Genomic DNA, 19,939 nt, shown 5'->3' with positions numbered 1-19,939 from the left:
CGTCATCCATAGCCTCCTAGTCTCTTTGTGCTCGAGGTGGGAACGACGGTGCGTGCCACGACGCGACTCGACGTGACCTCACACGTGCTCTATTCGCATTTGCCTCGCGCTGTTGAACCGCAGAAGATGTCACGGCAGAGAAGGAGACGCGCCTTTGCATTGAGGTCGGTCATCGGCCTGCACGCGACGGCATGGATCCGTCGCGCGGAACCTCGGGCTGTGTCACGCTTGGGAAGTCAGCTCGAGCAGAGGACGCCCGTGCGGCGTGCGTGCAGAGGACCCTCGCACGCCTCGTAAGGTACTCGAGCTGGTCCAAGCCTCAGCCGAAGTAGATAGGTTGCAGATGGCGTGAAGTTGGGAGCTCTTGACTGCAGTCTTCTCGGCATCCTCCATCGCGCTCATGGCTAGAGCTGCTTTCGACCCATTCGAAGCACTGGGCTTGCCTCGCGATGCCTCATCCCAAACGATCAAGTCGAGATACCATGCCCTCGCCAGGAAGTACCATCCGAATCGACATCAGGGCAGCGATGAAGCCAAGGCGACTCTCGCAGAGCACTTCCACAATGTACATCAAGCCTGGAAGTTGCTTAGCAACGTCGAGAACAGAAGGCGACGAACTGAATTGCTCAACCTGCTGGAGCTGCAAGATGCCATGCTTACAACGTTCATGGATCTGTTGAATGCACAAAGTCCGGATGAGCCTCACCCTGATCAGCCCCAGCCAGTCGAACACTCCGAACACGATGGAAACATCTCGAGCGATGCGGACGAAGACCTGCCGAATGTAGGACTTCAGAGGCGGCAGACCTTCCGCAATCATGGCGTCAAGCATCTGGGAGACAGAAGAGGCAGTGTCGATGACAACTCACCCACGAGTCCTACCAAGAAGAGCTTGAAGTGGTCGATATCGAAGGCGATCAATGCCCGGGCGTCCGCGAAGCAGGATCAACAGAAAGAGTCAGACTACTTCTCTCAGCGCAGGAAGAAGCTCGAGAAACTGCGTCGCAAAGAGCTGGAGGCATTCTTCCACTATCGCGATGCTATGGTTGCAAAGTTTGAGGCAGAAGAAGAGGTGGAGAGACATCATGCGCAGTACGAGCAGGCGAAGTGGAAACGAGAGTACTTTGAAAGAGCACCACGCGGTACAACAGAACGCTTTCGATCGTTTCAGCACTTCATGGGTGCAGTGTCAGCATTTGGGGATCATACACCAAGACGTCGGAATCACTCTACCTTGAGCTATTCGACAATGTCGCCAATCGTTGGGCCGGGAGAAGGTCCACAGTTCCTCGGTCCTGATCATGCTTTGGCTCGATCGAAGACCATGCACCACAAGAGAGGCTGGAGCAGCGATATCAGTGGTGATCAGACGGATAGCAGTGATGACGAACCCAGCGAGATTAACGGCACGAAGCATATCTCACCCCCCATACAGTGGCATCAGCTCGCGAAACGAAGCCAAAATACCAACAGAGACTACCCTCGACGATCGCATCACAGAACGAGCAGTGGGCTCTCGGAAGGAGACTCGCCGGGCCCTGAGTTCAAAGTTGTGGTCAGGCAGCCATCAGATCTAGGCAGGATAGAAGAAGCGAACGATTCGAGCAACGAGACATTATCCAATTCATCGAGGTCGCCTTCACCACATCCGGATGCCATGAACAGTCTGCAGCTGTACAAGTTCCGCATGTTACCTTCATCGGGCACAGCAGATCTCTTTGGTATGCCATCCGAAGGCCGTGCCAGATCGCCGAGTCCTGTGGGAAGGCGTCGCTTTCCATCGATGCCAGAGGTACCCAAAGCGCCGCGAGTCTCGCCTTCAGATGGTCTCAAGTTTGAGACGAAGCTTGTTGGACCTCCTCAGTACCAGCATGTCCACTATGACCATGTTCATCAGCTTTCTCGCGAGGAGAAGTCGCGCATCCTCGGTGCAGAGCCAGATACCGAACTAGACCCGGCTGTGCTGCTCGAAAGGCTTTCTGGACTGAGCACAACCGTGGCTGATAAGTTCGAAATCAAACCGAACATGGAGGAGCTCTTCAGATTCAGACTCATATACGGGACTCGCGAAGTTACACGCAAGCAACACCAGTCTTTTATCGCACTTAGCTACCGTCGCAAGATTCACGTCGAGAAGGAAAAGTATCACTACACGCTACCTCTGGATCCCGAGATATACCAAGCAGTGTGGGACGAGCGCGAGTCAGACAATGAGGGTGTTTGGATCGACCAGATCTGTATCGACCAGGACAGCGACTTCGAACGTACCATCTCTATGTCGGCCATGGACATGGTGTACAGGAGCGCACGCATTGTTGTGGTCGCGCTGGATGATATTGAGCTCGAGGCTCACGAAGGCGAACTCCTGCAAAGCCACATGGACGAGTACGAAAGCATGAAACATGTCGCAGCAAGGCACCGATTCCGTCGGAAGCACCCACCGTACCTCGAGAGCCACGATCACATGTACAAGGTGATTCGCAAGATTCTGCGATCGTCATGGTTTAAGCGAGCCTGGTGCAGACACGAGATGCGACTTGCTAAGCATCATGTCTTCCTGATACCATGCAAGCGACCAGGCACATGGTCTGGTCGAGCTGTCCTGCGATTCAACGGCAAGTGCATCGCACATCTGCTTGACCTTTCGATCGAGGTACCCTTCGAGCCTGACGTTGAGTCTGTCAAACCTGCTCTGCATGCGTTCTTCCGAGATAGAGCCAAGATGGCGACTGGAGAACGAGAGATGCGTCTGCACCACGGCAACTTCTCCACCGTGGTTGCAGAGGTCTTCGCCATGGAAGCTGGAGGTGATCCTCGCATACCTGCTGAGCGGAGACTTTCGGATGCCAGGAAAGACAAGATCTCAATCATTCTGAATACAATGGAATGCGGTCTGACACTTCGTGATGCTCTCAGAAACCCGAGCATACACGTTACTGATAACGAGTGCTACCACTTGCTTTCGCTGTTGGCACTGGCTGCACAGGATCCTGGAGCGCTTTGCTGTGTCGGCGCACCGCTGCCCATTACAGACTCCACAAGCAGCTGGCTGTACACTCCCACGGTTGCCGACGCAGGCCTCAACAACTTCAAAACACTGGATCGATTGCCTGAGAACGCTCACTATGTGACGAGCACATCCGGTCCTGAGCATTACATTCAGCTTGACCTCAAGTTCCTCCCGCGAGACAAAGCATGGACGCCATCTCAAGACCTCGACACTCTAGAGCTAGCCCGCTATTTCATCGCCACCTGCGACGAACGCAAATGGGGTAGGAACCGAAAACGCTACCTGACCCACGACCGCAAAGCAAATCTCCTCTTCGGCTCAATGCACGAAGTCTACGTCGAAACTCTCGCCTGCATCTTCCACTGCGGTCCCAACTGGATGAGCGATGTGTGTCAACGTTACAGCATGTCCCGCTGGAAAGTCGATCTCAAAGGCGCCTACGAACTCCTCATAGCTCTCGCCAACACACACGGCCGCTGGCCCGTCGACGCCTGGTCCGAACGAGCAGCCGGCTTCATCATGGACTTTGTCAACTTCCTGACCATCCGCGGCCTGCCCCAACGCCAAATCTCCAAACCCGAACCCTGGCGTCCCTTCGTCGTAGCAAGCACCGGCCAAGTCCTCGGCTACGCTCCCATCGCGGACGAACACATCCAACTCGCCATCCCCACAGTCCTCATAAACCCCGACTACGTCCACCTCGCACGCCTCTGGATCCTCGCACCTCGCACCACCCCTTCCCTCACCAACGGCACCACTTCCTCCTCCGCTACCTCCATCCCCATCCCAACCATAACCCTCAACGACGAAAACATCTCAGACTGGACCCTCTCGGGCAAATCCGTCCTCTTCAGCGACGAGGCCTGGATTGGGAAAATGTCCACCGCGCAATACCGCGGCGACTTCCAAGAACAGCAGAAAGTATATGGGAGGCAGTTGCAGAGACAACATGCCTCGAATGGAGTAATTCGTGATCGGAAATTGTTGCGAGCTTGAGATTGATATTGAAATTTGAAGGATAGATACCCCTGTACCATTACATCGACCAAATCGGCATAGCATAGCGGTGGCGTTTGTCATGTAGAATAAGGAAGGATGTAGTTTGATATGGATCTGGGTAATATATCTGTCGATCTACAATGGAGTGTATACCACATCAACCCACCCACCTTCTCACCAACCTTCTCACCGGTAACAAACTTGATGATCGCCGAACGCTTCGACTATGAACACATAGACACGCAGGCCGTTGCTTCAACACGCTGGCATGTATCCGAGTAGCGAAGTCCGACTGCTGCAGTCGAGGGCATAGCGAAGCTCTAGCCGTACGTTAAGATCTGCGGATAGGACATACGTTATATAAACTTCAGCAGCTCAGCTCTCCAGAAGTGAAGTGAAGTCGACACACGTAGCGGCACGGCGGCAACATCCTCCGTCACCAGCCCTCGCCCTACCCCTCCCTACACATAACCCCTCGGATCCAACCCCTCAACATCCGCACTCCTCGCCTTCCCCTCAAACACAATCTCCCCAACAACCTTCCCCGTCCCCGGCCCATTACAAATCCCCCAACACGTATGCCCACACGCCAACACCTCGCCCCTCACCCCAGTGCCTCCCACAAGCGGCGCACTACTCCCCTCCACACTGGGCAAATAACACGCCTGTCGCGCCGTAACCTCCCCATCCCGTAGCTCATCACTGATGCTCCCGACGTAATCAACGATATCCTGACAACGGGACTCGTCGCATTGGACTTCGGAGGATGTTGCGGGGAGCGGGACGAGGTGGTCGCCATCACCGCAGGCGTAGACTTCGTTGTGGGGGCGGGCGTAGATTTCGGGGGTCGCGATTTGGGTGGAGGGGTTGAGGGGGGTTGCGCCGCGGGTGAAGGGGGAGGGGAGCTTGATTTGGGTGAAGAGGGCGTAGGCTGAGACTGGGCGGGAGGGTTTGATGGTGACGGAGTGGGCGCGGAGGGCGCTGATTGGGGCGGAGGGGTAGACGGAGCGCGTCCAGGGCCCGGCGGCGATGATGATGTCTGTTGCTGGGAGGGTGTGGACAGTGTTGGTGGTCTTGTCGGTGTATGTGACGCTTTCCACGGCGGTGTTGTCGGGGGTGTAGTTGATGCTGGTGACGCTGGCGTCTTCATGGAATTCTGCACCCTTTTCTTGTGCGAGCTGGGCCATGGAGGTTGTGAATTGGTAGGGGTGTACTTGGGCTGTTGTGGTTGGATCTCCCATTTCGTCGTAGCCTTTCAGACTGTCTGCGTCGACCCAGTCGAGTTCTGCTGGTATGCCTGCTGCGCGCAGCTTTCCCAATGCGTGTTTGCTTCTCTTCTGTAGACTGACATGCTCTTTGTCTGTGTCCCCATTCCGACCATCCATCTCGCCATCCTTGCCATCAAGCCTGTCTTTCTCAGCCTTCTCAGGCAAGTTCCTGCCTACGCAGTCCACCTGGCCCACATGCACTGTTCTGTATCCCCATCTTTCTTCGCCTCCATGCTCATCAGACAAGGCCTTATGCAGCTTGTAGCTCAGTGGCACAATGCTCTTAGGATATGCCCACAATGCTAGCAGTCCGCCTGCCTTTCCTGATGCGCCGCCTGCGATCTTGCTGGCCTCCAATACTGTGATCTTGTGCTTGCTGAGATCATATTTCGAATGTCGTGTGAGGTAGTATGCGGATGTGCAGCCGATTATGCCCCCTCCTATGATCACAATGTCTCTTTTGCCTTCGGTGGCCATTGTAGCAAGCGAGCGGCGGTGGCGGAGAGCAGTGGCCTGTGGCGGAAACGGTCGCAAAGGTCGAAGAGCTTTGGCAGCCACTGTGAGTCAGATGTAGAGTAGCGCCTGGGAGAAGATGTATGAGGGGAAGGCAAGAGTGTGTACTTGACCCAGTGTTTTCTGGCAGAAGGCGACTCTTACACCAGTCTTCAGATCTGCAGGTACATGTAGGTGCTCTACCAGCCGTACAGCGCGACTAGAATAACGGTCAACTGCGAGCTGCATGCGTAGGACCAGGTGCACTGCTCTGAGTATGGGATGGTCATTATGTGATGTGTGAACGAAGTGCGGTGTCAACAAGATTCACCAAATTCAGCACGAACGCACGACCGAGACTCTGATCAAGGGCAATTGGGTATAGAAAGGGAACAAGTGCTGCAATTTTGTCATCTCGCCATAGTGGCATACATCGCACACACAACTAGCTGTAGTCTAGTAGCAGATGCTCGAGCTAGTCAAGCACGTGAAAACGCCCGCCTAGAGTGCTACATCCTGCTAACATGAGACCCACACCAAGCGCGCTCGCCCACTCCTACTGTCAACGTTGCACCGATTGCGCTTGGTCCTAAAAAGCCGGTCTTCTGCTGCAGCGCCACCAGCCCTGCACGTACCGCGTGCTCCATGCCTTGAACAATTGCCGTAATGATGCGCTTAGAAGCACTTGCGGTGGACGATGGATGGACCAGACTCGTCGTACTCTTGCTTTGAGATCCACATCTGCTGGAAGGTCGAGAGCGAAGCGAGAATGGAACCACCGATCCAGACGGAATACTTGCGCTCGGGTGGTGCGATGATCTTGACCTTCATGCTAGATGGAGCCAATGCGGTGATCTCCTTCTGCATGCGGTCGCTGATGCCTGGGTACATGGTGGTACCACCAGACTAGATCTTGTTAGCTTTGTTCGACGATATTTCTGATTGCACGACTTACCATGACAATGTTGCCGTAGAGGTCCTTACGAACGTCAACGTCACACTTCATGATGGAGTTGAAGGTGGTGACGTGGATGCCGCCGGATTCGAGACCGAGGACGGATGGCTGGAAGAGGGCCTCTGGGGCACGGAATCGCTCGTTGCCGATGGTGATGACCTGACCGTCGGGAAGCTCGTAGGACTTCTCAAGCGAGGAGCTCTGGCTGGCGGTCTGGATCTCCTGCTCGAAGTCGAGAGCGACGTAGCAGAGCTTCTCCTTGATGTCGCGAACGATTTCACGCTCGGCAGTGGTGGAGAAAGTGTAACCACGCTCGGCGAGAATCTTCATGAGGTAATCGGTCAAGTCACGGCCAGCCATGTCGACACGGGAGATGGCGTGTGGAAGAGCGAAACCCTCGTAGATTGGAACAACGTGAGTGACACCGTCACCGGAGTCGAGCACGATACCGGTGGTACGACCAGAAGCGTACAGCGAGAGGACGGCCTGGATCGAGACGTAGAAGGCTGGTGCGTTGAAGGTCTCGAAGACGATCTGGGTCATCTTCTCACGGTTGGACTTTGGGTTGATTGGTGCCTCGGTGAGCAGGACTGGGTGCTCCTCCGGTGCGACACGGAGCTCGTTGTAGAAGGTGTGGTGCCAGATCTTCTCCATGTCATCCCAGTTGGTGACTACACCGTGCTCGATTGGGTACCTGAGGGTCAGGATACCACGCTTGCTCTGTGCCTCATCTCCGACGTAGGAGTCCTTCTGACCCATACCAATCATGATACTGCGCTCTTGTTAGATGTGCTCGGTGGTCAGTAAGGTGAGAATCGCATACCCATGGTGACGTGGTCGGCCGACAATGCATGCTGTGTGAGGTGTCAGCTCGCTTCTGCTGGCGCAGTATGATGGCGATGTCACTTACGGAAGACAGCTCGTGGCGCATCGTCACCGGCGAAACCGGCCTTGCACATACCAGAGCTGTATCGATGTCAGCTCATCTGTCCTTCTCCTTGATGTCTCTTATCCTTCTCCGCCCGATTGTGGTGCTGCATCTTCGGATGACGTCGCGGCGTAGCTGAGAAATGGCGTCGCTGGGGACGGTTGGACGGTGGGACGGGCGCTCTTACCCATTGTCAATGACCAATGCGGCAACCTCTTCTGTAGGACGGGTTTGAGTCAGCCATCTGTTTCTGGAGCGGCATTGCCACGTCGGGGGTGCGATTGGAGGGTGGAGGCAACAAAAGAAAATCGGCAAGCTTACCTTCCATGGTGGCGGTTGTGTGAGGGTGTTGAAGACGAGTGAAGGGTCGTGAGATGCTCTGCTGGCCTCACGAATGTAGTAGTGGAGGGTGTACTTGCTCGTGCAAGGATGGGTGATGGGAGGGCGGAGTTGGGTTGGCTGTGGTGTGCGGTGAGGAAGCCGATTCTAAGGGAAGGTGAAGGTGGCCGCTCGGACCAAAAAACTAAGCCTCAATCGAGAAGTGGCGCTAGGGTATGCCCAGACCTTGACGAAGGAGATCGGGAGTTCCGGGTTGGAAGACGATTGATGGAGACAATACAGTTATCGAGAAGGTATGCACTGCAACTGCTTTTACTACTCTCATCGTGCTGCCTGAGATCGAGTGCGCTTTCATATCATGTATGATGTCTGGCCCCAGTACGCGTAATATCGCCAAGACCCTGATGACCCTCCCCAATGACTGCCTTGCGGTTGAGCCAGAACGGCACAGCTCGAGGCAGTGTCGATGGGGGCGACTGCGGCTGAAGCACACGCTTTGCTGCGGTATGGCACGCACCAACACCCACCCCCTTCAAGCCGAATGTCATCCCTCGCCAGCACGATGAATTCTGATGTGCGTTCTTTGGGCAGCCACCCAACCACCGACTCGCAAAGTTTCGCTTAGCTCCATGCCCCGCGATCTGCCCCACCATCGCCACCTGCAGCGTCCTCCCAACGGCTACCAAGACATGTTCCTGCTGGCAACGTCAGCGAGACAACATATCTGAGCTCGAAGACATAAACGCTTGCAGGCAACATAGACGGGACGCGTTCTACAGCATCCCGTACTTCTCGGCGCCTCAACGCCTCAGGCACGAACACGTTTTGGCGTCGAAACTGCCAGAAGGGGCTAGATTGGTAAGGAGAAATTCTGTCATCAGCAGAGGTGAATGATATCGCTCCTTTGTTCGCGGCACAACTTGCATAACTACACTACACTCTACTGCAGCGAAACATCAGAGATCAACCAGAGAAACAACAGACATCGACATGGCAGGCCAGAAAGAATCCCTCAACCAACTCCTCCAATGGAGCACCGAGAACTCCGTCAACGCACCAGCCGACCAGCGACGCGACCCGTCCAAAGGCATCACCCAAGAAATGATCAACGAGCTCATGGGCGGTCCCTCCGACGCAGACCGCATGCGCGACGCCATGACCGCAATCGTCGCACCCACAGACCAGATCGACCTCGACAACAAGCTAATAGCATGGGACAACTTCGAACAACTCATCGAGAACATCGACAACGCAAACAATATGGAGCCCATGGGTCTCTGGCCACCTGTCATCCAACAGCTCGACAACGAAGAGCCAGAGATGCGGAGACATGCCGCGGCGTGTTGCAGCACCGCGGTGCAGAACAACATCAAGAGTCAGGAGAAGTTGCTGTCGATGGGCGCTGTGCCGAAGCTTGCGAAGTTGGCAGTGGAGGATGAAAACTTGGCGGTGAGGAAGAAGGCGATCAGTGCGTTGAGTAGTACTGTGAGGAATTTCCAGCCGGGAATGGATGAGTTGGAAAAGAGCTTGCCGGATAGTGTGTGGACGAGGAAGCAGGGGATCGATGCGGCGGATATGGAGGCTTGTGATGAGCTGATACAGAAGTTGAGGGGTAACTCGGCGGCGAGAGGATAGAGTCGTGGTCAAGGTTCGAACCGACAGCCTCATGCACTTGACGGAACAGAGAACGAAGGGAAACGCTCGATGTGCATAGCCAACGCGAGCTACGATGATAATGACCAACTCAATCGATTAGAGAAATAGAGGTATGAAAGCAATGCTTGTACTCCGCTAGCTCTGATCTTTCAGTCATGGCACTGACCAAACGCAGAGGTAAGATTACAAGCCGCCGTTTTGCTAAGGACCTCGCGCCACAGGTTTGTCGGAGATGACAGCTACCGGGCACTCAATTGATGCAGTCCTGCTCCTCGAGGACGGTGCGTCCTGCTCACAGCAGTCCGAACTTGACGATATCTCCAATAATCGACTTGAGGATCTGGCAGCTCTTGGCCCTAAGGTCGATCCTCCAGTGCTTCTTCATCCACTTCTCGAAAGCCGTACCGCCCCCGTCGTGCACCAGAGGGTGAAGGGGCATACCCCACCAGATACAAATCGTCACCTCGCCGAGAGCCCGCCTGTTCTCTGCTCCTATTGCCCGAAGCCACTTACCGATGGTTCCAAATTGGGTGCCCGTGTCGTAGATAAAGAGCCGCATGTGATTGCTGTAGTGAAATGCTAGGAGCTCCTCGCGAAGCACTTTGCAGACTCGCGTGATGGGTGGTCGCTGTCTGGCGGCAGGCACGGGGATGTTCGAGGACCGGATGGCCTTGGTACGTGCTCGTCGTGGTGGCTGCGCAACGCAGCCGATGGTCTCCGTCCAACAGCAAGGTGCGTCCAGGACGGCCATCTTTCCGATCTTGCTCCACAGCTCGGGTGGCAGGTCGGGGAGGCGGAAGGACTGGGTTGTGGTCAGTGTTTAGCTGGCAAGTCGAGGGACATACAAGCAGCGATGTCGAAGCTGACTGACCTTCGTAGACTTGGCTGGCTCGACATTTTTTAATGGCTTGGGCGGCTTGACGGACTCGACCTCATCATACTTCTTCGCTTTGGCGCGTTTCTTCTTCTTCGCCATGTTGGCTAACTTGGATGGACGTGACTTTGTATGTGTTGCGATAAGTGAAGTTGAAGCCGGGTCAAAGTCGCATGAGCACGAGAACTCGGACAGAGCCACTTTGAAATCGCGCTAATCACACGCAAATTCACTTCCAGCGCTCACGAATGTGGATGGCTACACGATTCCACCTAGAATCCTTCGTACTACCCTGTGACAGTATCAACCCAAAGCAAAGGAAGCGCCGTCTCGTCTCAAAGGCCTGCCCACCGCCGCCACATTCACAACATCTCAACCTTAAGCCAGCGCAAAGGCCCACACGTTGGAAGCTCGAGGCTCTCAATTTGTAAGTCCATTCCCCAACATAATCAAGCCACTGCTGAGATGTCTTCGCCTCATTCGAATCCTCCGGTGTCTGGCGCTGCGCAATAGGTAACCCAACCCGCTACTCTGCCAATAGCACGCCGTTTCTGAGAGCTGATAGCTTTGAGCAACTTTCCTAGGGATCCCGAGTGAGGCCCGGACTTCAGGATGTCAATGATAACTCTGGCGTTGTAATAGAAGGGCAGCAGTTCCTCCCTGAGCATTTTGCAATCTCGAGTAATGGGTAGTTGCTGGATAAGTGATGGAACTATGGACGGAGCTTGGGAGCGCGAGTGACTCTAGCAGGGACGTCTACGTGGCGGCTGCATGGCTTCTGTGATATTGACCTCCTGGCAGTAGGGGGCATCGAGAATTACCAGCTTCCCGATCTTGCTCCCACAGCTCCGGTGATAGATCGAAGAGGCGGAAAGGCTGGTGTTCAGTGAGTGTCATCGCTGAGCGACACATTCATGTGGATATTGACCTTGACCTCGACAGTATCTACTTCGGCGCAAGACTTCGCTTTGGAGCGGTTCTTCCTGGCCATGTTGGTTGGGGTGAAAAGGTGAGGGAAGTGGTGGCTGTGTCTGTAGTTGTGGAATCAAGTTTACAGGACATCGCGTGGAAGAGGAGAGCGTCAAGGAACCAGTTTTAGAGCTGCACTAAAGACATGCAGATTCACCTGCAATCGATCACGAGCGAAGGCTGTACGCAAGGAGCCTCAGTATATCACCTTGCAGTACACTCCTAGCCTCGTGCATCTCAGCGCCTCTGTCATCCAATGGCGAGAATCCGAGCACCTCCTTCACTCGTGTCGTTTACAACAACTCAATGTTGCCTCTCCTTGTCCTTGGGAACCAAGTTCTAGTCGACGGGCCGAGCTCGATTTCGACATCGACCTTCCAATCCCTCTTCAGCATTTGCTCCAAGGCCCCGGCACCCTCCGGGCCATGAGGCACGGAGCACTCCCACGGACTCAAAGCAATACCAACGCGATTGACCAAGCGTCGATTCTCGGGCCCGATAGATCTGAGCCATTTGCCCATGGTGCTTGCTTCGGCGTCGTAGTATACGAGGGAGAGCCTGACCTTCGTTCTGTAGTATTGCGATAGTAGCTCCTCGCGGAGGACTCTGCAGACTCGGGTGATGGGAGGCTGTTGACTGGTGAGTGGGACGGAGAGATTGCATGTGATCTGTATGGCGGGAGTCGGGATGTCGGGGCTGCTCGACTTGAATGTGCGGTGTCGTGTCGGCGGCGACTTGGCGCTAGCGATCGAGGCGTTGGTGCAAGGAGGCGTGTCTTCTATGGCCATCATTCCGATCTTGGACCAGATCTCTGGTGGTAGGTCCAGAAGGCGAAAGGGCTGTTAACATGGTGAGTTGAATGCTACAATGGAAAATGTGGAAGTGGATATGCTGACCTTGACTTCTGGGTAGCGCTTTGCTTTTGGACGGTGCTTCTTCGCCATGATGCTGGCACGATGAGGATGGTGTTTGTCAAAGTAGGTGGAGTATGTGCTCTTAAGTGCATCGCGCACGTAAAGTGGAATTCGTGGACCCACTTCGAAAGTGCCGCTAGTAAAACAACCCCTCGAGTCGTCGAGAAGAAGCGGGTAGTCACATGCAAATTTCGTTTCCTGCCAAACGCCCCTTCTTACAGCAACATGACTACTCCCATCTATTCGCGACTTGACTCATATACCCTGACCCCGAGACCTTCCAGTGCTTTTGCAAGCGTTTGCCATAGGTCCTCTTGAGCTCCATATCGGACGTCCACTGTTGCAATCCCCACCTGGTCCAGTGCGAGCGGCGAACGTGTATCGGTGCCACTTGGCGTCTGTTCTCGGGTCCTATAGCCCTAAGTCATGTTCCAATACAGTCGGTACGGGTGCCGAGCTGGCCAATGTCGATGCGTACTCCGGTGCGGTAGTAGTATGGTAGCAGCTCTTCCCGGAGGATCCTGCAGGCGCGACTGATAGGAGGCTATCATGACAGACAGATGTTAGCTATACTCGAGCAACATGCCCGTGCTCAGCATCGATAAGTCATATTCATCTGCTGGGTCGACGGTAGGACGCGGGTCGTCGTACTAAGGCCGGCCGCACGAGACTCTTGTGTTGCCGAGCCGATGGAGCCGATTGCGACATCATCACAGATCGGGGTGGCATCTATGACCAGCTTGCCGATGGTGCTCAGAGTTTCGGTGGCAGGTCGAAGAGGCGGAAGGGCTACATCTAATTTAGTACCACGTTGAACCGTTAGAAGCACCTGACGAGACTGACCTTGACTTCAGCCTTGGTATTGCCATCTCGGGAGCGCTTAGCTCTGATAGCTTGCTTCCCAGCCATGCTTGCTCGAGTAGGATGTAGAATGCTAGGGAGTGGATTGCCAAAGATAATCTCGAGACTGTAAGCTCGTCGGCCAGAAAGGCACATGAGCAGCACTTCAAGATTTTCATTACTCACATGCAAATACTTCGAAACCCGCGATACTGATCTGCGTTCACCGAATGTCTAATCGATGTTGACTACTGGCGAAGCTCCTCGCCAGACAGTCATGTGTCTGGTTCGAGGAGGCCCCACACCGAGCCCTCTTTTGCAACATGCCTGGTTTGGTTCATGGTCCCTGTTCACGACAAGAACCTCGCGTTATAAGTCACCTCGCCTTCATCCCACCCTTTTTCTTCCAAAGCAACATCGACGCCCCACTGGCTTCTCATTCGAGCCTCATTCGAGCCGCAAGCGTAGGCTGGCTGATTTCCCGGCTCCAAGGTAAAGATTCAGTCACATCCAGCCCGCGCACCAGCCCTCTGTTGTCTGGTCCTATGGCCTTGACCCATCTGCCAAGTTCGTCCGACTCCGAAAGTTCAAATGCGTAGGAAAACACCCTGGTCTGACAATAGAGAGGAAGTAGTTCCGCACGCAAGACCCTGCATGTACGTGTAATGAGCGGCTGCATGAAATGCTCAGACATGCGCGATCGAATCCTAACTGCGTCCGTGATCTCGTCCGCGAGTATCGGGGTGTCTTGAATAAAGAGCTTTCCGATCTTGCTCCAGAGCTCGTCTGGAAGGTCGAGTAGGCGGAAGTGCTAATGTAGCATCAGTGGCATGTTCAGTCCTGGAAATGTCATCAGGAGATGGTACTGACCATGACCTTGGCAGATTCTGCCTCGTTTTCGTGATCGGAGTTGACACGGTCCTCGGTCACCATCTTGATCGTGTATCGTGGAGGTGGTGATTGAGTGTGTGTAGTGGAGTTGAAGTCGAAAGATGAGAAGCGCCAAGAAATGAATGCGCGAAGAAGCCATATTGGACAGTCGCGTTCATCACATGCAAATTCGCTTTTTCCGTCTTGTGCCCCACCTTCTATTAGTGATTGACTCTAGAAAAGACCGTCGAAGCCATGAGATTGTGCTTGACTTCCCGTCTACATCATCTCGACCAAGCTCGCAGGCTGCTGCAACATCAATAGCGGTCCCGCAATGACGCTGTCCTCGTCCGGAGCTCCAGGCTCATCAGCAATGACAACTATGATCACCCCCTTTTCCTTGTCGAACGCGTCCGGCACAGTCGCTGTCTTCTTCTGTACATCGTAGGCGCAAGTAATATTGCTCAGCGCATGGAAGAAGACCGCAAAATACTCCTTGCCATCCTCAAATTGCGGCTGCAGTTGCGGGACCGGGAAGCTGAGCTCAATCTCCTCACCCGGTCGACCTTTGCTCTTCGTCCTATCGATCGCCATGACGCGCTTGACAATCTCAGGCCTTGGGAATGGTGGGTTTTCTTCCGGACAGGAGCCGGGTACAATGAAGCCGCCAGTACCGGAGAGAATTTGGAGCGGGTACGGGTAACGAGTGTCAGCTGGACCAGAAAAAGGGTTGGACTTCCAGATATCGATCAAAGACCAGCTGTTATGGCGAATCTCAACTTCCGTGAGAGCAGCCAAGGTCGATTGTCCATCTTTTGTGTCTGCTTCGGAGATGAGGCCGGGGAGGAATGCAGTGCCGCCGGCTTCTATGGTGGTTTGCATGGCAAGAAACTCGACGGGTGAGGTGAAGTTGTGTGTGTAGTTGCAGGGACCTGGTTTGACGGCATCATCGCTGATCAACTGCAGATATGGAATTAGTATTGACGTAGCTTTTCGAAGAATATCGAAATTTACGCCAGCCATGATGTTGACGTGCCCGATTTCGTTGTTCCTGATCTCCTGGATGCGATCATAGGTCGTGTTCGGGAAGCCGAGTTGCGTGAAGTCATCCGCTTTGAAGATCTCCACTGCTCTCGGGTAAAAGTTGACGACGCTCCACTCTGCAGCCATAAGCTGTTGGTACAGAATGTCATCGTCAGTGGCGGGTCCACCAGTCTTCGCTGGCGTCGCCCCTGTCAGATCGCCTGGTGTAGGCAGCTCCGGACCGCGTGCTTTATTATATGGCTCGTACTGGCCGACGATTGGTAGTTGGTCCGGTAGCTGTCGAGGCTGTAAGGCTGGTATCGCGGAACAAAGGCCAAGGAGTCCAAGCCCTGTCAATGTGGTCCGTATCGCCATCTTTGGGTTGTCGGACTGCTTTCCGAACAGTGGACCTAGCACATCCAGACCACAGATCGGCCTTGTCCTGATATAAGAATCCGGTCCTCACGATGGAATCACACTATGACTGTGCTCCAGTCCAGCGGCAAGTATGATATCTGCGAAGTGAGGTATCAATGAGTTGCGACAAGTTCTCAAGGGTGCCCAGCTATAGCTTGGTACGCAAGGCTGCAGTTTATGCATGCAAGTCGTTCGCACTTACCCGCAGCGGAGCTGTTAGTGGAGATAGTGAGAATTGGCCAGTCGCAAAGGCAGCGCCGCTCATATATGTAGGATTATCACAGGTCAGCACCCAGCCCCGGCATGATCACAGCCGCGCACGAACCGGATGGTACCCTGCTCCGGATGGAAAGCACCCGATTGTGTTGGTGAGGCCACAGTCAAACCCGACATCGTGATAAGCCTCGCAAAAAATGGCAAGCATCAGCCAAATCAGTCGAGAGCGCAGACTTGCTAGTGTAACGATATGGATAGGAGCATGCTGCGGGTTTGAATTGCTGGACAGATGCCGTCAACGAGCTTGAGAGAACGAGATGAACGAGGAACGTGGCCAACGCAGGGATCCCTACCATGTCTGCGGCTCGTCCGGGGGTCGCGAAGTACCTGTACTGGTGACATCCAAAGAGGGTGCCACACTGAATCTTACCGGCAGCGTCAAAGTGGCGGGTCTGGCAGCGAACAAGACCGACTAAGCTCAGCCTTCACGCATCTGCTCATGGCGTCGATGCGATAGCGACAGGTTCCAAGCCCGGCGCGAGGAGTATTTGCCGATAGCACCCTCTGCTGAGACCTGCCTGTAGTCTGTAGATGCTACATGTCTGTAGCGAAGGCATTCGCTGTGTTGGCTCTCAGCATGCTCGTTCCATGACTGGCACCAGGTCTGTGTACCTAATCCAGCAGATTCATCTGTAGCAACCACGACCTGAGGTATACTTTTTGGTTAATTTATGTGCCACCTCTTCTCGCATCTGCGAATCATATGCCACATCGAGCAACGCTTGCTCATCGTTCCGACATAAGACGAAGTGAGGTTCGGGTGCAATGCCGGGGGTAGTCGCAGATCGAAAGAGGCTGTACAAGCGGTTTCTGCCTCTGACTGGCGACAATTCGCTCATCGATTCGTCCGCAGCGGAATATGCAATCTAATCGCAGAGGAAGAGGAGTCGCGCGTCGCTCATCGCTGCAGTGGTTGTCGTCGATCGTCAGATGCGAGGTAATGATGCCCGGCGCGAGGTCCTCTTGACCACCATCGTGGTGTCACGTATCGGATACGAGCTCAGAACTTTGGGTGAGGGTGGCTCGGGTGTACACGATTTTGTCGCTGTGGAAGGTCTCAGCGAGAATGATCGATTGTGCATTGTCGGAAGGTCCCGCTCAGGGTCCAGTCACATGACGGCGCACGACTTATGGTGTGACGTTCTTATCCGAACACACCGCCGGCTTGGCGCTCAGCTTTGTATTTAGAGTTTTCTCAGGTAGCTTTTCTGTATCTCAGATTCACACTCGCCAAGGTTCTCACATCTAGTAGCTTCCCTTCCTTTCAGCCTTTCTATTAGGTTAAATTAGCCTATAAGTAAATCTCCTAAGCTATAAGTCTCTAACTTACGCCTCAGTCGGACCTTAGTACTAAAGCTAAGTGAGGTAACCTTACTAACCTTATCTTAGCTCCTACGAACGGGGCGGGCTACTTAAACCTTTAGTATAGAGGACACTAACTAATACCCTAATTAAGGCGGTTATTACCTACCGGATTAGTAAGGTTTCGCTACTTATCTAGTCGGAGAGGGCCTAGCCTATAGTCGCGCCCTAGGCAATAACTACGCGGCTTAGCCTACTAGCCTAAACGACACTTTTAGGGCCACTTAGGCTATACCCCTAGCTACTCGGTCGTACCGCCGCCCTAACCGCGATAGCGACGCGGAGATAGATAGGGCGGACTACCTAGACGAAGATAACTTCGGCCTATATAACGAGCTAGCTAGTAGAGGTAAGGCACCTAGGATAGGGGATCCCCCTGTTCTAAAGTCTAACGCTTAGAACGACGAGTGCCTTAACTAGATATCGTCTATTAGAGCCTAGATTAGCCTAAATAAGAAATAGATTATTAAACGACGCCTTTCCGACCTAGAGAAACTAGAGCTCGTTAGTAGCTTCGTCGGTAGCGACTTTAACTAGTTATAGTTTAAAGCTATCGAAGAAACGCGCCTAAAGCCCCCTTATCTTAGGCACGGCGATTTCGACGACATAATTACGTAGATCTCTAACTTTATAGTCGACCTAGACTATTAGGAGTAGATCTAGCGTAAGTAGGAGACTACCCGTTAAACTAGGAGTATTAGGACCTTTATTAGGTCGCTTAGGCTAACTAGGAGCCGTATAACTCCCCTACTAGATAACTTTACCTACCTATATAAGTTTTTAGCCGGCCTAAAGCCCGATATACTAGCTAAACTAGACAATCGTAACTTCGAAGCGACTAATACGAATATCCGCGTCTACTTCTAGTAGGCTATTATAGCCGACTAGCGACTCTATCTTAGCCGCGGAAGAGACTAGAAGCTGGCCGTAATAATATTAGCCGTCGAGAAGTTTATAGATAGAGATACTAAAGCCTTTATAGCTCTCCGGAGCGACTTAGGTAGCTCGGCGCGCGGTAGAGGCCGTAGTAGAGGCCGCGGCGGACGTAGACGCGGGCGAGGTAATCGTAGAGGCCCCTCCGGACGCTTAGAAGAATACTATAACTATAGTAAGATAGGCCACTTTGTACGCGACTACTCTAAGCTAAAAAATAGAGCCTAAGACGTCTTAATCGAGGTAGACGTACTTAGGATTCTTAGACGCCTCTATACCCTTATCTAGAGAATCCTACTAGGATAGGACGACCCTAGCTACTAAGGGTAAGGCTTAGTAGACACAAGTAGAAGAGGATAGAGTATTATCTTTATCTAAAGAACCTAAGTCGGAGACTAAAGAGGAGGTCGACTATACGATAGAGAGGCTAATAGCGATAGGCGGAGGGCTCTTTACTATCGATGCCTACCTAGGACCTAATTAGGTTTAGGCTAAGGTTACTCTAGACTACGTAGCCTCTAAAGTATACCTCTTAGTCCGAAAATCGAAGTAACTCTCTCGATCGCTTTTTAGGGACTTACCGCTAGTAAGGATCGTCCTCCTAAACGGTAAGGAGATTATTTCTACTTAGGGTGTCCTTCTACTATATTAGATTAGTACCTAGTAGGACATAGTCCCCGCTAGAGTTATTAATATAGAAGGATTTAACCTTATCCTAGGCCTTAAGTAGTTCTAGGAAGTCAACCCTAACGTAAACTAGTAGTCTAGCTCTACTAGACTACGGGACCGGCGTAGCCGGTACTATACGATCAGGTCGTACTCTAAGGTGTTCGACCTAAAGGACGACGAAGGCGAGCTAGAAATGTTTAATTCTATATATTTAGTAGACTTCGCTATACGATATAAAGGACCCTAGCTCTTCTACTCGCTTAGGCGACTCCCCGACGATACCCTAGTTAATATCGACTTCGAGGAACACGGCTTAGATAAGGTATACGAACGCCTTATAGCTATAGTAGGGGACCTAGACAACGAGTCTTAGCTCCCGTAGGTAGGTAACTAGGTCTTCTAGACGTTAGTTAATCTCTTCCTAGAGATCTAGAGACCTTAGCTCCCGGCTAGACTCCTACGGAAGAGAGCTTTCGACTATACTATCCCTACTAGTAACGCTCGACCTATTAACTAGCCCGTTTACCGTCTAAACCCTAGTTAGCTTCGAGAACAGGCTCGCTAGATCTAAATACTCCTTAATTACGGACTAATTAAGGTCTCGTCCTTACCCTAGGGATCCCTAGTCCTCTTTGTCCCTAAGCTAGACGGCTAGTAGCGTATATATATCGACTATCGCGCCCTAAACGCCGTAACTACTAAAAACGGCTTCCCCCTCCTACGTATCTAGGAATGCCTAGATACGGTCGCGAAGGCTAAATACTTTAGTAAACTAGACCTAGTCTTAGGGTACTAGTAGCTACTAATCGACTTAGCCGATACGTATAAGACTACGTTTAATACTAGGGATAGGAAGTACGAGTTCCTCGTTATACCCTTTAGGCTAATAAACGCCCTAGCCTCGTTTTAGTCTATAATAAACGAGATCCTAAGAGACCTACTTTAGAAGAAGGTCGTCGTATACCTCGACGACATCCTAGTCTTCTTAGACTCTAAGGAATAGTACGAAAAAGACCTAAAGGAGGTCTTCGACCGCCTAAAGAAAGCTAAACTGTTCTACTCCCCTAAGAAGTACGATATTAGAGTCAAGTTAGTCACCTTCTACGGGCATTAGATCGAGAAGAATTCGATTAGGCTACTATAAG

General features: G+C 53.0%; 8 protein-coding genes across 8 annotated transcripts; 2 read left to right on the top strand and 6 right to left on the bottom strand.

Moving 5' to 3' along the window:
• Positions 1–400: 400 nt before the first annotated feature.
• On the top strand, positions 401–4,006 carry CLAFUR5_03861 (uncharacterized protein; the record flags this gene model as incomplete). The annotated part of the gene is made up of 1 exon (XM_047903009.1): positions 401–4,006. One exon carries the CDS (start codon positions 401–403, stop codon positions 4,004–4,006), a length of 3,606 nt encoding a protein of 1,201 aa, XP_047758745.1.
• Positions 4,007–4,470: 464 nt separating this feature from the next.
• Positions 4,471–5,754, bottom strand: CLAFUR5_03860 (Putative oxidoreductase; the record flags this gene model as incomplete). Its single annotated transcript, XM_047903008.1, has 1 exon — positions 4,471–5,754. One exon carries the CDS (start codon positions 5,752–5,754, stop codon positions 4,471–4,473), a length of 1,284 nt encoding a protein of 427 aa, XP_047758746.1.
• A 690-nt stretch (positions 5,755–6,444) lies between these two features.
• On the bottom strand, positions 6,445–7,980 carry CLAFUR5_03859 (actin; the record flags this gene model as incomplete). The annotated part of the gene is made up of 6 exons (XM_047903007.1): positions 6,445–6,675; positions 6,725–7,496; positions 7,548–7,578; positions 7,635–7,690; positions 7,840–7,870; positions 7,974–7,980. 6 exons carry the CDS (start codon positions 7,978–7,980, stop codon positions 6,445–6,447), a joined length of 1,128 nt encoding a protein of 375 aa, XP_047758042.1.
• Positions 7,981–8,981: 1,001 nt separating this feature from the next.
• On the top strand, positions 8,982–9,626 carry CLAFUR5_03858 (Hsp70 nucleotide exchange factor; the record flags this gene model as incomplete). The annotated part of the gene is made up of 1 exon (XM_047903006.1): positions 8,982–9,626. The coding sequence occupies one exon, from the start codon at positions 8,982–8,984 to the stop codon at positions 9,624–9,626; it is 645 nt and encodes a 214-aa protein (XP_047758041.1).
• Positions 9,627–11,783: 2,157 nt separating this feature from the next.
• On the bottom strand, positions 11,784–12,434 carry CLAFUR5_03856 (uncharacterized protein; the record flags this gene model as incomplete). Its single annotated transcript, XM_047903004.1, has 2 exons — positions 11,784–12,329; positions 12,387–12,434. The coding sequence occupies 2 exons, from the start codon at positions 12,432–12,434 to the stop codon at positions 11,784–11,786; spliced, it is 594 nt and encodes a 197-aa protein (XP_047758045.1).
• A 723-nt stretch (positions 12,435–13,157) lies between these two features.
• On the bottom strand, positions 13,158–13,400 carry CLAFUR5_03855 (uncharacterized protein; the record flags this gene model as incomplete). The annotated part of the gene is made up of 2 exons (XM_047903003.1): positions 13,158–13,193; positions 13,248–13,400. The coding sequence occupies 2 exons, from the start codon at positions 13,398–13,400 to the stop codon at positions 13,158–13,160; spliced, it is 189 nt and encodes a 62-aa protein (XP_047758044.1).
• Positions 13,401–13,680: 280 nt separating this feature from the next.
• CLAFUR5_03854 (uncharacterized protein) lies at positions 13,681–14,177 on the bottom strand (the record flags this gene model as incomplete). Its single annotated transcript, XM_047903002.1, has 2 exons — positions 13,681–14,055; positions 14,115–14,177. The coding sequence occupies 2 exons, from the start codon at positions 14,175–14,177 to the stop codon at positions 13,681–13,683; spliced, it is 438 nt and encodes a 145-aa protein (XP_047758043.1).
• Positions 14,178–14,393: 216 nt separating this feature from the next.
• On the bottom strand, positions 14,394–15,512 carry CLAFUR5_20168 (uncharacterized protein; the record flags this gene model as incomplete). Its single annotated transcript, XM_059463005.1, has 2 exons — positions 14,394–15,074; positions 15,129–15,512. 2 exons carry the CDS (start codon positions 15,510–15,512, stop codon positions 14,394–14,396), a joined length of 1,065 nt encoding a protein of 354 aa, XP_059318915.1.
• Positions 15,513–19,939: the final 4,427 nt, after the last annotated feature.

This window comes from Fulvia fulva, chromosome 2, assembly GCF_020509005.1.
Source record: "Fulvia fulva chromosome 2, complete sequence".
NCBI classification, from domain to species: Eukaryota; Fungi; Ascomycota; class Dothideomycetes; order Mycosphaerellales; family Mycosphaerellaceae; genus Fulvia; species Fulvia fulva.
Note: the sequence above shows the minus strand (reverse complement) of the source record. Positions and strands in the feature narration are given on the sequence as shown.